General features: G+C 54.4%; 1 protein-coding gene across 2 annotated transcripts in view; it reads left to right on the forward strand.

Annotated features, from left to right (window-relative positions):
• CPT1A (carnitine palmitoyltransferase 1A) overlaps nt 1–16,937 on the forward strand; it is a 35,703-nt gene that overhangs the window by 13,061 nt on the left and 5,705 nt on the right. The window contains exons 8-13 of one of the 2 annotated variants that reach the window (XM_077766520.1): nt 205–292; nt 2,605–2,800; nt 4,756–4,944; nt 5,800–5,905; nt 9,558–9,674; nt 11,102–11,266. In XM_077766520.1, the coding sequence (XP_077622646.1) occupies nt 205–292; nt 2,605–2,800; nt 4,756–4,944; nt 5,800–5,905; nt 9,558–9,674; nt 11,102–11,266 (861 nt within the window). Of the gene's footprint in view, nt 1–204; nt 293–2,604; nt 2,801–4,755; nt 4,945–5,799; nt 5,906–9,557; nt 9,675–10,290; nt 10,982–11,101; nt 11,267–16,937 lie in introns of those variants that run through there. The other variant, XM_077766521.1, reaches the window with a different exon arrangement.

Below are 16,937 nucleotides of genomic sequence, written 5' to 3' on the forward strand. Positions count from 1 at the left end.
CTTAAGATTTTCTTTTTTTTAATTCTTTTATGTAATCTCTGCCCCCAGCATGGGGCTCGAGCTCACAACCCCGAGGTCAGGAGTCGCACAGCCCTTCCCACTGAGCCTGCCGTGCGCCCCACAAATTCAGGATTTAATTTGCTCCTTCTTCCGCCTCCCCTCCCCATGGAATTCTTATTTGTTTGAAACCCGTTTTTGTTGCAGATTCTGCTGCTGGGGTCCACAGTCCCGCTGTGCTCCGCGCAGTGGGAGCGGATGTTCAACACTTCGCGGATCCCAGGAGAGGAGACGGGTGAGTGGGGCTCTCACGGGAGCAGCACTCTCGTTCTGTCCGGATGTGGGGGGACGGCAGTGCAGCGACCCGTGCCGACCCCTCCTGCGGTTGTGAGGCTTCGGGCTCAGGGACTTTCCTTCTGTTGGCTGGACGTGTGACTTGTCCTCAGACTTGCGTTTCTCCTGGGCTGAAGGCGGCCTTACTGGGAGCTTGCTCTAGGTGTGGGTGGGACGCCTCTTCATCTGGCCCCCCGGGGTGGGGGGTCCTGCTCTGGGTCACGAGCGATGCACACGGCCTTGTGCTCACTCGGAGCAGCCTGGCCTGGGACCCCCACCCACTCCACCACCGTCCTGGGGGGTGGGGCGGCCACAGAACCTGTCCAAGCCGGGACACCCTTGAGAATGGAAGGGAGACGTGGCATCACTGGGGACCGTCCCAGACCAGCCAGGGCTCAGACCCTGCTGCCCCTGAGCCCCTGGTGGCCGTGCGGGGGGGGAAATTCCTGTCACTCTCACCTGACGAACCTGACCCTGTCTGAGACCTCATGGCCATGCTAATGAACCCACTGCCGCTTTTGAAGCTGGTAGTTTATCAGGTCCCAAGCTGATCCGTGACAGCCGGGTACTTCCAGACCGTGGGCCCTGGGCAGTAACCTGTCCCATGGTGCTGGGCATGGGGGTCCTCGACCCCCTCTGGCTGGGCTTCTGTCTGGGCTCAGCTTTCCCGGGACCCGGGATTCAGAGCTTTCTCTGAAACGTCACTCCAGCAGCACACATGCTGTGCCCCCCCCCCCCCGGCGTGTGGTCTTTCTGGCTAAAAAGTCAGCCCTTGTCTCTCCCACACTCTGGACTCCCGTGGCCTGTGGCCAGACTTATGTGAAAAGCGGCCGAGGCGGCAAAAAGCAATTTTGGAACAGTTACCCCTAATAGTGTTTGTAAAAGTGATTTTAACGAAGCATCATGTGGTTTTGCTCCCTCTTATCCGTAATGTCGCGTTCCGTGGTCTCAGTTATCCGCAGCTGGCCGCGGCGCGGAAGCGGAGGGTCCTCTGGGACATCAGCCTAACCCCGTGTCACACCTTCCCACTCACCTCACGTCATTTTACCTTCTCCCGTCATCGCGAGGAGAAGGGCGAAGACAGGATATTCTGAGGGAGAGAGAGACGGAGGGAGAGAGGGAGACCACGTCCACGTACGCTTTGTGAGCGTACATCACCTTTGTCCTGTTTTGTTATTGGTCATTGTTAACTTCCTACTGTGTCTTGTTCGTGAATCAGACTTTACCGTGATCGTAGGTGTGTAAATATGGGATCGTAGGTGTGTAAATATGGGATCATAGGTGTGTAAATATGGGGTTGTAGTTGTGTAAATAGAGACCGGTAGTGTGTTTAGAGTTCAGTGTGCCCTGCGGCTTCCGGCTCCACTGGGGTGTCTTGGGTAAGGGGGGGCTGCTGTACTTCTCTCCGCCAGGGTCTCAGGTGTCGTCTGCTGGTTATTTCTAAGTCCTTTATTGTTTTTGTTGTTTTAAGTGTATATTTGAGGTGTTGGTTACGGAGTATATTAGTTTCTTAGGGCCGTGGTCACAAAACACCACAGACTGTGCAGCTTAAATACACATTCACTGCTTCCTGGTCCTGGAGGCTGGAGGCTGGGGGTGCAGGCGTGGGCAGGGCCCGGCCCTCCCGAGGCCTCGCTCCTTGTCTGTGGTCCCTCTGAGTGTGTCTGTGTCCTGATCTCTCCCTGCAAGCGCCCCAGTCATGTAGGATTAAGCTCCGTCTTAATCACCATGTTTTAACATAATTATCTCTTTAATGTCTATTTATTTTTGAGAGAGTGTGAGCTCACACAGAGCACGAGCAGGGGAGGGGCAGAGAGAGAGAGGGATACACAGAATCCAAAACAGGCTCCAGGCTCCGAGGTGTCAGCACAGAGCCCGATGCAGGGCTTGAACCCATGATCTGTGAGATCATGACCTGAGCCCAAGTCAGACGCTTAACCGACCGAGCCCCCCAGGCGCCCCCTTCTTATTTCTGACTTTGAAGTAAAGGCTGCACATGTGCCGTGGTTTTGTGGCAGAAACCCCTCCTCTGTCTTGAGTCGCTGGTGCGTCCACTGAGTGGCTGAGGGAGCAGCCGGGCCAGTCACCCCCTGATCCTGGGCTCTCTGCACTCTGGTGCTGTACGGACTCTCAGGAAATGGACAGATGAGCCGAGTGGGGGGACACGGGGTGAGGGGTCCAGGCCACAGGGAAGTGGGGGGTGGGGTGCCTTTCTCGTCTGCCGCTGACCTCGTGCGTCCGGGTCTTGTGTCCCCGTCCCGCGTCCCGCCTCAGACACCATCCAGCACATCAGGGACAGCAGGCACATCGTCGTCTTCCACAAAGGCCGTTACTTCAAGGTCTGGCTCTACCACGACGGACGGCTGCTGAAGCCGCGGGAGATCGAGCAGCAGATGCAGAGGATTCTGGACGACCCGTCGGAGCCCCAGCCCGGGGAGGCGAACCTGGCGGCCCTCACCGCGGGAGACAGGTGCACGCTCCCCTGCGACCCCGCTCAGGCCCGCCCGGGCGCTGCGGGGGCGCCTTGCGGTCCTCTCCCCTCCCTGGGGCTTAGCCAGAGGATGGGGGCCCGTGGGCGACTTGAGCTTGGCAGCGGGGGCAGGGCGTGAGCCTAGAGTCTTTGTCCATCCCCGCTGGCGGGTCCCCGTGGCTGTGTGTGCGTGTGCATGTGTGGGTTTGTGTGCGTGTGCATGTGTATGCTTGTGTGCAGGTGGGTGTGCACGGGCACCAGGACACTTGGCGGGCTGCGGGCATATTTAACTCAGGACACGGAACAAGTTTAAGCCAAGACCCCCGCGTCGGAGATAGATTTCCTGCCGTGTGTGTTCACTCAGGGAGTTAGCTTGCAGACGGCGCCCAGCGTCTCAGCCTTGGCTCTGCACACTCTGGGCTGGAGAGCCTGTGCCTTGCGGGGGCTGCTGGGCCTGGGCATGGAGGGTGTCAAGCCGCCCGCCCCCCAACACCAGTAGCAACTGCTTAGTTGTGACAAACGAAACTGCCCGGACTTTGCTCGCTGTCACCAGGGGGCAGTATTGTCTCCGGTTGAGCAGCACCGGCTGACAGCAGCGTGACAGCCATTAGGGCAGCAAAATGGTGAGAAAAGGGAAGTGCCCAGGCGCGCAGAGGGGGACAGCGGGCCCGACAAGCGGCAGGGCGTCCAGGGAGCGGACTGCACAATCCACCCCATAGGAAGCTGCCAAGGGATCTGAGACCCCGGAACACAAGGCAGAGAGAGTTCTCTGCACCCAACTACATTTGGGCTTGATTGGTTGTTAAAGGGGACCCCAGGCACCCCAGGCACGCTTACGAGATCATCCTGGTCCAGGGGCCCTGGCGACAGTTGAGTCTGGGACCGGCAGCCTGAGCGGTGGGCTTCGGTCCCAGAAGCCTGGGGGTGTTGGGCCATCCTTGGGCTTCAGGGCTGCCAGGAACAGCGGTGGACAGTGCATCCTGGGGAATGAGCTCCCTCCCAGGTGCTTGTGAGCGTCACTGGGCCGGACGGTGGACGGAGGTGCTTCCGAGGAGTGGGCTTGCCCGGGACCACCCACCCTCGCGGGGCTCAGTGGGCACCCAGCCCTGATGCTCCCCTGTCTCACCTCCCCGAGCCCCTGGCGTATACGCTGGGCGTGTATGGTGGCATGTCCCCTTCCTGCCCCTCACGCAGCACCAGGTGCGGAATGGCCCTCCTGGGTGTCACTGGTGTGGGCCGGTGCGTGTCGGGACCATTGCAGCCTTGGGAGGGGGCTCGGGGAGAGAATAGGTCGGAAGATGGGACTCATGACCCTGGTCTGGAAGCGTGGAGGGTGACGGACCCGAGGAGGGTCTGAGTGAGGCCCGGGAGCAAGCAGAGCAGCCACAGCTGGGTGCCTCGCAGGGAGTGGGTGTCCCATCGGCTCGATGTAACTTCCGTGAGACACTGCCACGGGCGCCCCTGTCCTTTGGGGGGGGGGTCCCGTGGCCCTTAGTAACATGGACTTCGGCAGGACAGCCTGGGTTTGAAGCTCTTGTTGCCACAGAGCAGCTGTGACCACATCTCTGCCTCAGTTTCCCCCTCTGAAAGGTGGGAATGGCAGCGTTGACAGGGAGGAGGTGGTGGCCACGCACTTGCTATGATTTCCTCGCCAGAGCTGCTCGGGGTGGGCACCCTGGTGCGGGTGCGAGGAGCACTTTCTCGGCGTCCCTGCCCCGAGGTAGGCGAGCCCAGAGGCCGGCCTGCGTTCTGGTCGCACATTCGGCAGTGGGCGGACAGGGACGCGCCTGCCTGCGAACCATACAGCCACCTGTGGGCACTCGGTTCCCGCAGAGTCCAAAGTGCGCGAGGCCCCTTCCGTTCCTAGCAAACTGAGAAACGCTGTCATTTTGAAGGTCACGGGTCAGGAGATGGTACCAGGTTGCTACAGCCTTAAACCCTGACTGTTCTTTCAGGGTCCCCTGGGCCAAGTGTCGCCAGGCCTATTTTGGACGCGGGAAAAATAAGCAGTCTCTGGACGCCGTGGAGAAGGCCGCGTTCTTCGTGACGCTGGATGAGACCGAGCAAGGGTACAGACAGGAAGACCCGGAGGCATCGATGGACAGCTACGCCAAGTCCCTCCTGCACGGCAGGTGCTATGACAGGTAATGCACGGGCTTCCCTCCTGGACGACGCTAGTTTCTGTGGAAGTAGTGAGCGTGGAAGCGACGTCCCACGTGGCTGGCACCCAGCCTCCAGGCTCTCCCCTCTTTAGGGAGGAGGCTCACGTAAAACTCAACTCATAAGGGGCGCCGGGGGGCTCAGTCCTTAAGCGTCCGACTCTCGATTTCGACTCGGGTCAGGATCTCACGGTTTGTGGGTTCGAGCCCCGTGTCAGGTTCTGCACTGACAGCTCAGAGCCTGCTTGGGGTTCTGTCTCTGTCTCTCTCTCCACGCCTCCCCTACTCATTCTCTCTGTCTCTCTCTCAAAAATAAACTTAAGCCACGACTCTTGACTTTCTTCTTTCCACGCGCATGCATGGCTTAAGCAGCAGACTTGACATTCTTCCCCTTCTGTGCATAACCACCCACGATGGTGGTGGTGACAGGCATGACTGCCAGTGCCTGGGGCCAGGCAGGGGAGGAGGGGGGCGGGGCTGACCTGCACTTCTGTGCTCGCTGATCTCCGAGCCTCCTTCCCCTTGTGTGTGCAGTGAGGTCCTGCCTGCCTCGCCGGTGGGGATGAGGTTCAGCCCAGGATGGGGGCAGGCGGGCCTGTGGCCTCCCGTCTTTTGCAATCGCCTCGTGGGCTCTTTCACATTGAAATACCATATTCTAGTCTGCCGGCTCCGGCACGCAGATGCTTATCTCTGTGTCTAATACAGAGAAGTGAGTGACCTCAGAGTCCAATGTGTTCTCTTATCATCAGTCCCCAGAGGTTCAGGACCGGGGGCCAGCTTGTCCGGGGGCCGAGGAGCCCATCCAGAATACAACAAGTATATAATTTTTGTTTCCCACAGGTGGTTCGACAAGTCTTTCACATTCATCGTCTTCAAAAACGGGAAGGTGGGCATGAACGCGGAGCACTCCTGGGCCGACGCGCCCATCATTGCACACCTTTGGGAGGTGAGTGCTCGCGGCTGGAATGTGGCCTTGGCTGCAAATCCGAAGCCCAGGCTGCGTTTTATTGTGTGGTTTTTGTCTGATGATTCAATGCTTCATAACAGGTGTGGGCACTTGCAGGCCCCGTTCAGTTGCCCAACAAAAGCCCTTTGTGTTTTCATCTCCTTCAGCTCAGGTTCCTTAGATAGAAACTCGTTCAACGGGGCTCCTGGGTGGCTCAGTCTTGGTTTTGGCTCGGGTCATGATCTCACAGTTCGTGGGTTCGATCCCCGCGTTGGGCTCTGTGCTGACAGCTCAGAGCCTGGAGCTGCTTCGGATTCTGCGTCTCCCTCTCTCTCTGCCCCTCCGCTGCTTGCTTTCTGTCTCTCTCTCAAAAGTAAATAAAACATTAAAAAAAATAACAAAATAAAATGCAGTGTTGGGTTGGCCTTGCCACTTTTTCAAATTTAAATAAATTCATTTCTCCCTCCACCATTTGAACTGTTTTCATGGTTGGCATGAACCGTGAAGGGAGGTTTAGCTTTCTTTCATTTTTTTTAATGACTCTTTTTAAAGTTTACTTATTTATTTTGAGAGAGAGAGCACAAGCAGAGGAGGGCAGAGAGAGAGAGGGAGACACAGAATCCTAGGCAGGCTCCATGCCGTTAGCGAACCGTGGGATCGTGACTTGAGCAGAGATGAAGAGTCATTGCTTAACCAACTGAGCCACCCCGGGGCCCCCAAGGAAGGTTTTGCTTACGTAACTCATCCGTCATGGTTTTTGTTTAAAGACATTGCTAAACTCTAGGATTGTCAACAGCAGCATTGATCCAGAACTTCTAGATTATCTTGGTTTGGGAGCTTTTTGTTAAAGCAACAGGGCCCATTGAAACAAACTCACACTGAGTGCTCGGACTGTCGTCTGCCATGTCCTTCCTTTGCTGCTGCTCTAGTGAATGGGGCGGACTAAGTGACCCTGAAGTCCCTGCACCCGTGAGAGACGCGTGACCGCAGGCTGATGACCTCGCTGCCCTTCACAGGGCACGGGGCTCGGTTGTGTACCTGAAGTTGTAACGTAGTAAACTTGTGAAGGCGTCTTCACGCGTGACCCAGTTCTTTGTTTGTTGGTTGGTTTTTCAATAATTAAAAAAATTTTTTTAATGTTTATTTTTAAAAATATTTAGTGTTTGTTCTTGAGAGAGAGGGAAGTAGAGAGTGAGTGGGGGAGGAGCAGAGAGAGAGGGAGACACAGAATCTGAAGCAGGTTCCAAACTGAGCTGTCAGCATAGAGCTCGACACGGGGCTTGAACCCACGGACCACGAGATCATGACCCAAGATGAAGTCAGACACTTAACCGACTGAGCCACCCAGGCACCCCTTTAATGTTTATTTTTGGGGGGGGGGAGGGGAGAGGGAGAGAGGGAGGGAGAGAGAGAGAGAGAGACACAGAGAGTGAATGGGGAGGGGCAAAGAGAGGGAGACACAGAATTGGAAGCAGGCTCCAGGCTCCGAGCTGTCAGCTCAGAGCCCGACGCAGGGCCTGAACCCATGAACCGTGAGATCATGACCTGAGCCGAAGTTGGACACTTAAGTGACTGAGCCCCCCTGACGCCCCTGTAGAAAGTGCTGACACAATGGCCTGTGGGTCGAGGGACTGGATGGGGGGCCTGGGGCCCCCTGCATGGACGGGAACGAACCTGCTCTCTCGTCATGGAGGCCAAGGCCAAATTAAAACGAGAGCTGGTCTGCCCGTGCCAAGCCAGTTAAGAACAAACCAGGTCAGAGTTGAATCCTCTTTGCTGTCCACTGAATTTCTGGAATTCCATTGAGTTGGGCTCTTTGGGGGCTTTGACACAGAGCGGCTCAGACATAAGTGGGCCAGCCCCTTCCCTCCCTCAGATATGCATGGACGCCGGTGCCACGTGCGTGTGGCCACCTCCACGGGCCCCCACGCGGAGTCCCTGACCCGGCCACCCGCTGGACTTGGCTTGTGTTTTTTGTTGGTTTGGTATTTGCGCCCCCCACTAGGGAGCTCCCTGAGTGCTGGGATTCCCCTTTAAAGGAATGTTTTTATTATCGTTTATGGAGAGATAATTCGCGTCCTATAAAATTTACCTTCTTCAATACGCTGGGTTTTGTGTGTTTACAAAATGGTTGTTGACGCGTCATCATTATCTAATTTTAGGGCATTTTCATCACCCCTTCCCCCGCCCCCCGTTCCCTGGCGACCACAGATCTACTTTCTGTCTCTGTCACTTTCCCTGTTCTGGCCATTTCCTAGAAACAGACTCCAACTTGTCGTCTTTTTTCCTTTTTAAGATTTTATTTTATGATGATCTTTTTTAATTTTAATTTTTTAACAGTTTACATCCAAGTTAGGTAGCATAGAGTGCAGTAATGATTTTAGGAGTAGAATCCAGGGGCTCATCCCCTGCATAGAGCACCCAGTGCCCCTCCCTGCAAGTGCCCTCCTTACTGCCCCCCACCCGTCAGCCCACCTGCCAGCTCCGACCCCTCCAGCAACCCTCAGCTTGTTCTCTGTGTTTAAGAGTCTCTTTGTTTTGCCTTATGTACCCTCCCTATTTTTATATTATTTTTGCTTCTCTTACCTGTGCTCATCTGTTTTGCTTCTCAGATTCCACATAGGAGTGAAATCATATATTTATCTTTTTCTGACCTGTTTTGCTTAGCATAATACACTCTAGTTCCATCCATGTTGCAAATGGCAAGATTTCATTCTTTTTGACTGCCGAGTAATATTTCATTGTGAATAAATGCCCTATCTTTATCCATTCGTCGGTTGATGGACATTTGGGCTCTTTCCATACTCTGTTGTCTGCTATAAACATTGAGATGCACGTGCCCCTTCGAATTCAAAACTGCACACTTGTATCCTTTGGAAAAATACCTAGTAGCACAGTTGCTAGGTCTTAGGGTAGTTCTATTTTTAATTTTTAGAGGAACCTCTACACCGTTTTCCAGAGCGGATTATGGTTATTATTTTTTAAGTTAGCTCCAGCGGGGGGCTTGAACTCATGACCCTGAAATCAAGATCTGAGCTGAGATCAAGAGTCTGACGCTCACCCGACTGAGCCCCCAGGTGTCCCATAAAGATTTTATTTTTAGGTAATCCCTGCACCCAACATGGGGCTTGAACTCCTGGCTGTGTTCCTGACCAGCCTGCAAGCTGCTGAGCCTCCCTGGATCCGTTTTTCTCCCCTCTGAAGTGGAGATAAGAATGGGTGCATTATGGGGCGCCTGGGTGGCTCAGTCGGTTGAGCGTCCGACTTCGGCTTAGGTCATGATCTCACAGTTCGTGGGTTCGAGCCCCGTGTCGGGCTCTGTGCTGATGGCTCAGAGCCTGGAGCTGCTTCGGATTCTGTGTCTCCCCTTCTCTCTGCCCCTCCCCTGCTTATGCTCTGTCTCTGTTTCTCAATAATGTTAAAAAATTTTTCTTTAAAAAAGAATGGATGCATTAGGTGGCTGTGCAGAGGGTGGGAAGAGCTCAGCCTACTGGCCGCCCACCCCGGGAGTAGCTCGTGTTATGTCTTCATCATATCTCTGTAAAGGGCAAGAATCTGTCTCTGCCAGAGGTCATTTCAAATTCGTTTCACGTAACGCCATTGACCGCGGTAACCTTCTGACTTGACGTGTGTATCTTTTCCTTTGTGACAGTACGTCCTGGCCACTGACTCCTTTCAGCTGGGCTACACAGAGGATGGGCACTGCAAGGGCGACCCCAACCCGAACATTCCGTACCCCACCCGGCTGCAGTGGGACATTCCGGAGGAAGTGAGTCTGAACGCTCCGTCGCCCGGGGTGGGGGACGAACTTACACTCAGCCCCACAGTCCACGCATACTTGGTGGCTGTGCATCAGCCGAGGTGAAGACCATGGACACAGCTTGTCCGTGCGGGGTTCTCACGGGGCCGCGGGCTGCCGCGGCTCCTGCCCTCCCGCCAAGTAGCTTTTCCGCTTGAGGTTTCGGCTGAGATTGTCGGTGACGTTTCCAGCTCAGACTGAGCCAGACGTCCTGGTGAAAGAGGGGAAACTAAGTCCCTTCCTCCAGAGTTGAAATACTCTGAATCGCTCATTTACGATTTTTGTGTCTTATTCTCCGATGCAGTCCACTTGATAGAAGGAAGCTTTTGGAGGGCAGGCATTTGAGGGGTGGAAATACCACCTTCCAGTTCCTCTAATCCAAGCAGAGTTCCTGGGGCTCAAGACCTCATTCCCAAAGCAGAAACGCCACGCCTGGTGCTGTGGTCCTACCCATTGTGTCCCCGGGGCTGGTGTGTGCTCCCCGGAGAGGGACGGCCTCTGCCGAAGCGCATGGGCTTGGGGTCCTGGTACCTGCCCAAGCCAGTCGCCATTTATTTAAAATTTTTCTATGTATTTAACTTCTTAGAGCCTTTTTAGTGTCACAGTAAAAATGAGAAGAGTCCGTTGAGATCCCGCCTGTCTCCCTTCCGCGACCGCGCACATCTGCAGCCTCCCCACGACCCTCGTCCCCACGGGGCGGTGTGCCCGTCACGGCCCGTGAAACTGCACCCACGTGTCGCCGTCCCCAGAGCCCGGCGTCGACCTGGGGGGCTCGCTCTCAGTGCCGTGCATTCTGCACAGCGAGATGGATGCGCAACTACCTGTATCCGCTGGCACAGCGCCCCCCAGGGTCGTTTCGCTGCCCCCAAACCTGTGCTCTGCCTGTTCATCCCCTCTCCCCACCGGCCCCCCAAGCCCCCGGCGACCACGGATCGTCGCACGGTCTCCACGTTTTGCCTTGTCCACAATGTCCGGTTCGTGGAATCCTGTTAGCCGTGGGCTTTTCCGACGGGCTTCTTCACTCGGTAAAGCAGGCGCCTGCGGTTCCTCCGTGTTGTCCGTGGCCCGGTCGCTCGTTTGTGCCGTGTGGTTGTGCCGCACTTGTTTACTTTTTTAAACTGGTTTCCTGTTTGCCACGATGGGTTTCACAGAACAAAACGTGGGCTGCTCGACGTGGCTTTTGGGGTCCCGCTCAGACCAGGAAGCCCCAGCGTCCCTCCTGCTGGGCCCCCGCACCCTCGTCGGCACGCGGCTGTCATGTCGCTAACGAGCCGTGGCTCCTGGGTGACACTCGGGAAAGAGCCGAGGAAAAAACCAACCCTGCGGCTTCGTCAGGGCGCGTGGGTGACCCCTCCGCCCTCCCCCATTAAGTAAAACCTGTCTCTCTTTCCCTCAAGTGTCAGGAGGTGATAGAGACGTCCCTGAGCAGTGCGAGTCTTCTGGCGGAGGACGTGGATTTCTGTTCCTTCCCGTTCCACACCTTCGGCAAAGGCCTCATCAAGAAGTGCCGCACGAGCCCGGACGCCTTTGTGCAGCTGGCGCTCCAGCTGGCGCATTACAAGGTACAAGTGGGACTTTGTCGTGAGCCCTCTGGGGTCCTGGATGCCTACTGCCTGGGGCCGTGGGCCCCGCGGGTCAGGGAGCCCGCACACCTGTTCCGGGGGCGTTCGTGGGCGCCGAACACAGCCTGCTGGGTCTTGCCTGCGTGTCTCAGTCCAGGGTCTCTGCCACGGACAGAAGGCATGTGGGGCAGAGCCGCCTCCTGGGTGGTAAAGTCAGGAAAAGAAACAGACGCAGGACAGCAAGAGGTAATGCCACCCTTGGGTAAACAAGACCAGATAGGCCAAGACTGTATTTATTTTTAAGTTTGTTTATTTTTGAGAGAGAGATGGAGACACAGTGTGAGCAGGGGAGGGGCAGAGAGAGAGAGGGAGACACAGAATCTGAAGCAGGCTCCAGGCNCTCGCCCAAAGCAGTGGGACAGAAGCACAGTCGTTGTAGGAGCTGAGCTGCCTGTCTGATGCAGTGAGTGACTGAAAGGTATAATAACTGGATTGAGGAATTGGATCTTAGGATTAATAAGCTTGATATTTTTAAATTGATGAACACACCTTGCACATAAACACTCACTGTTAGGGCTTTAAAGGCTGATCACATTTCAAATACAGAGGTTTTTTTAAGAAAACTCCAGGTTCTCTTGTAATCCATTTGGAAGTAACTTGATGAACTAATTATTTTCTGAAGCAACAGCAATTAGTAAAGCCGACCCAAGACGAGGTAAGAAGCTGGGAGGGGTCAGTACCCACCAGGAAAAGTTGGTGGGGCACCTGGGTGGCTCAGTCAGCTTAGCGTCCAACTTCGGCTCAGGTCACGATCTTGTGATCTCACAGTTTGTGAGTCCGAGCCCCGCATCGGGCTCTCTGCTATCAGCACAGAGCCTGCTTCAGAACCCGTCTCCCCGCCTTTCTGCACCTTCCCCCCACACCTGCTCACTCTGTCAAAAATAAATCCACGTTTAAGAGAGTCAGGAGTCAGAGAGCTAACGTGAACCAGCTTAGAAGCAGCTGCGGGACTCTGACAAGTTCCGGGGCTTTCAGGAAGGGAGGCGCTGGTTGATTCCCGGGCAGGGCCTTTGTCGTCTCTGCCTCGCCCACGAGGAGCTGAGCTACCTTGCCTGACATCGCAGCTCACAGCGGCGCGGCTGAACGTGGACCCGGGCAGGCTGGTTCCAAAACCCGAGTCTGATTTCAATGGATGCAGAAAGGACCAATGTTGCTCATGACTAGAAATGCAAAAAAACCTAAATAAGATCGTAGCAAATAGAATCTACGTGTGTCGGAAACATACAGTCACCTGCAGCAGCTCGTGGTCCCAGCAACGAGGGGATGGATCGATATTAGCAAGTCCGGTAATAGATTGAAGCGTGTTCTTGGATCAGAGAAGCCAGACAGTCCCCTCGACACATACTACAAAGACGTTAAGCACTTGGCTACGGCTCTAAGCAATAGGCACTTTTCCTTAGCACAATCAGTACCAGCACCTATGGCTTTAGAGGTGAAGATGTGAGCGACCCCCCATGACAACAAGCATGAGCTGCCGCCGCACCTTTCCTGTCCTCGAACTCTTTTCTGTAAGAGCGGTCAGTGCGGCTGACGGGATAATTGGGCAGGGGAGCATCAGTACGTCTTCTGGGAACCCGGAGCCGGCAGAAAAGCTTCTGTGATTAGCTAGGAAAGGTGCTCAGAGCAGTGAGGAGGCTGCGGCAGAATTCTACACAGCGCAGCAGCTTCCTGGTGCAGCAGTGCTGGCCAAGCAGAAAACACAGCCCGCAAACAGAACGGGAACAGACAGGACAGTCTGGAATCCAGGTGTGTGTTTATAAAGCAGGTGGGACTTTTTGGGGACGGGGACGAAGGACCCAGCCATGGAGAAATCAGAGACGGTCTGCGAAAGGGAGACGAGGCTGTGGTTTTGGATAGAAAGTCTCGACCTCGTGGAAGCGAATGTCCCTGGTTCACACGTCTAGCGGGAACGCCGTCTGCGGTCTGAAGATGGTCTTGGGGAAGCTTCAAGTTCGTGTAGAAGAGCTGACGTTCGAGAATAACCAGTAACATTCTGAAAAGGAGAAGGGTAAGGAGGCAGATGCTGGCTCTGACGGAGCCGACAGTGTGGACATTGGAAGAGCGTCGTAGTCCTCACCGCGCAGCACAGGTTTAGAACAGCGGTTCTCTGGTGAGGGTGGGATTTGACCCCGGTGGGCGGGGATGAATTAACTTGCGAATGGAATTGGGGAAATTGGCTGGAGGGTTCCGTTCGGGAAGACCGTAAACAGCCCAATAGGAAAACGGAGTCCGAGCAGAAGCCGGTGGTTCCTGAGAGCAGAAGACGACAAATGGCCAGTGAATATGCACGCGGACAGTCCGGTCTTGCCGGGAACCCAGTAAGCGCAGTGTAGGGAAGACAGAATCTGCGATCGGCGAAGGTCTTCCTTCAGTTCCGTGTTCGTGCAGGGGAATCTAGAAAGCGTAGCATTTGAGCTCATATAACTGGAAATACGTGGCGGAAGAATGGCACCATTTCCCTGGCAAATTCGACCTTGAGATTTGTATCCTTCAAGGACAGGCTCACAGAGACCAGCTTACGCGTGCCCCTTGGTAAAAATCGGAATCGATCTGGACACTTATCAGTGTGACACTTTTTTTTTTAATGTTTTTTAATGTTTTTATTTATTTCTGAGAGAGAGAGAGAGAGGGAGACAGCGTGAGTGGGGGAGGGGCAGAGAGAGAGGGAGACACAGAATCCGAAGCAGCTCCAGGCCCTGAGCTGTCAGCACAGAGCCCGACTCAGGGCTTAAACCCATGAACCGTGAGATCATGACTTGAGCTGAAGTCGGACGCTTAACCGACTGAGCCGCCCAGGCGCCCCTAAGCGTCCAACTCTTGATTTCAGCTCAGGTCATGATATCTCATGGTTTGTGAGTTGGGCTCTGCGCTGACGACTCAGAACCTATTTGGGATTCTTTTCTCTCCCTCTCTATTCCTCTCCCACTCTCTCTGTCTCTCTCTCAAAAAAAAAAAAAAAAAAAAAAAAAAAAAGAAAAGAAGAAAGAAAGAAAAGAAAATACATGGTTGTAAAAACCGCCATGTGAAAGTTGCTAGCTTATTATGGTGATCGCCAGACTCAGGCCCACAGGCCACATCCAGTCCTTGACCTGTTTTTGCTTGGTCCTTGGGCTGAAAATGGTGTTAATGTTTTTAATAATTGAAAAAAGAAAAAGCAGGTGAAGAGTAACATGACGTGTAAACATCAAGTGGAATTCCAGGGTTCATGGGGAAGGTGTTATGAGCACACAGTCACACCTAGTGTGGGTATCCCGTCCACGGGTGTTTGGGGCTGTAGGGGGGCAGCCGGGACCATGTGGCCCACAAACATGACATTTTTGTGACATTTGCTCCCTGCACGTCACAAAAAACATTTCCCAGCTCCGTCTTCATTATTTGCCAGGGCTAGAAGGGATGGAAAGAAAACATTAGCACGCGGTGCTGCAAAGGTTAATCTTACTTTTCTTTCTTTTTTTAGGTCTTTAAATGTTTCCTTAGAGAGAGAAGGAGTGAGAGTGTGAGTGGGGAGAGGCAGAGAGACAGACAGACAGACAGACAGAGGATCAGAAGCGGGCTCTGCACTGACAGCAGAGAGCCCGATGTGGGGCTTGACCCCACGAGCCATGAGAGCAGACGCTTAACCGACTGAGCCACCCCGGCGCCCCTGATCTTTATTTTCTTCTGTCGTTCTGGGTTCACATTTTCTGTGCATGTAAGTTACTTTCTCAAAGTGAAAGATGTGTTCTTACATCTGTTCTTTGCCCTCTGGCTGGAAGTTATCAGGATTTCATTCTCCACCCCCCACCCACGTCGGTTTTTCACACGGCACTCAACCTATTAAGAATGATCCATGTATTAAGATGATGCATTAAAAATGTCAGGCAGCTCTTTCCATTCAGAAGTTCTTGCACACGTGCTCGGTGGAGCTCTGGCTGCGTTGGGGGCGAGCCTCTTCCCGGAGAACCTCCTCTGCTCAGCTCTGAGCTGCAGACCTCGCTGTGGGTATCCCGTGTGGCCTGGGGGGTCTGCTCCAGGCTCCTGACCCTTCTCTGTGCCCTAGACCCTGTAGGCAGCTCAGGAAAGCTTGGGGGATTCCATCTCGGAATAATGTTCATAAAGCATTAAAAGAAATACTCAGGGGTCGCCTGGGTGGCTCAGTCGATTAAGCCTCCGACTTCGGCTCGGGTCATGATCTCACGGCTTGTGGGTTTGAGCCCCGTGTCGGGCTCTGTGCTGACAGCTCAGACCCTGGAGCTGCTTCCGATTCTGTGTCTCCCTCTCTGCATCTCCCCCACTTGCACTGTCTCTCTCCCTCAAAAATAAATAAATATTTAAAAAAATAAAAAGAAATGTTCAGGGTTACAAAGGTAATCCGTTAATTAAAATGCATGTCAGAATATTAAACGTAAATTTGTGGTGCAGTAAATGTAATCGTGCACTCAATTTTGAGCAGCTGGTCCAATAACTACGTAATTTTGAAGTAGCAATCAGCATAGACGATATTTTGGGAAAGCTGCAACAATCATAATTTGTTGTGCAAACAGCTATGATTTTCTTTTCAAAGGCACAGGCGCCGTTTATAATTACTGTGGTTTGTTGACTGTGTTTCTAAGTACTTCAGTTTGAGGTTGGTAAAAATGAAAATGTGTGTATTTTTCTGTTCCAAGTTAACATGTTCCCAAGGTTAGTAACCATTGGCCTGGTCCCTGTCTGCCCGTCCAGCCTTCTCTACTCACATGTTCAGCCTCATTCACTCAGCTTTTCCCACACTGGTCTTTGTGCTGCCCGGAAGTACGTCAGTCTCACCTCTACCTCAGGGCCTTTGCACGTGCTCTCCACTGGCACTTGCTGTTTCCCAGACAGAGGCGTGGCTGGTTAGGTCTCTGCCCAAGTGCCCCCCACCTCCTATTTAAAACAGTCCCCACCCTGCGGCCCCTCTGTCACCCTGCATTCCTTCTGTTCGGTGTGCCTGTCGCTCTGTAACATATTTATCACCCACCTCTCCCGCCGGAGCGCTTGCCCCTCGAGGGCGGGGACACGGTCTGTCTTGTGCCAGGAATGTGGCAGCCACAGTGGAAGCCGCGTCCGGAAACATGTGCTGATTGAATGGACGCACAGGGCAGTGGTCCTGACTTTCGTCTGTGGTTGTTTGCCTCCTGCTTTGGGGTCACGTTTACTTTTCCTTTAGAAACTAGAGGTGAAAAATCCCCCCGATGCCGCTGCCAGCCCAAACGTTGAGCCCCGGGGCAGCATCCCGGGGGTGCCAGGTTTGTGTTCTTGCACCGTGCACGGTCCTGCTTGTTGGAGACTGGAGGCGTCACGGGGGGCGCGCGGCCGCTGACCTGGGGGTGGAGGTGGCTGGCGGGGGGCGGCCGCTGGCGTAACCCGGCCGGACACCCCGCTCGCACTAATACTCAGCGCATTTGCCGAGAGTGTTTTAGGTGATCGTTTAAAAACCCGTGGCGATCCTGCATGGCCGTGCCGACCACTTACGCGATTCAAGTTTGGTGTTGGGACGCGGGCCTCACATAAGTCATCGCCTCGTGTAACCCAGGCTAACTCCTGTGAAATGACTAAAACGCCAAATTTGTACTTTTTTCCTGGATCTTCTCCTCCCCGCCCCTCCCCCCCC

This window comes from Crocuta crocuta, unplaced genomic scaffold, assembly GCF_008692635.1.
Source record: "Crocuta crocuta isolate KB4526 unplaced genomic scaffold, BGI_CrCroc_1.0 scaffold636, whole genome shotgun sequence".
Classification (NCBI taxonomy): Eukaryota; Metazoa; Chordata; class Mammalia; order Carnivora; family Hyaenidae; genus Crocuta; species Crocuta crocuta.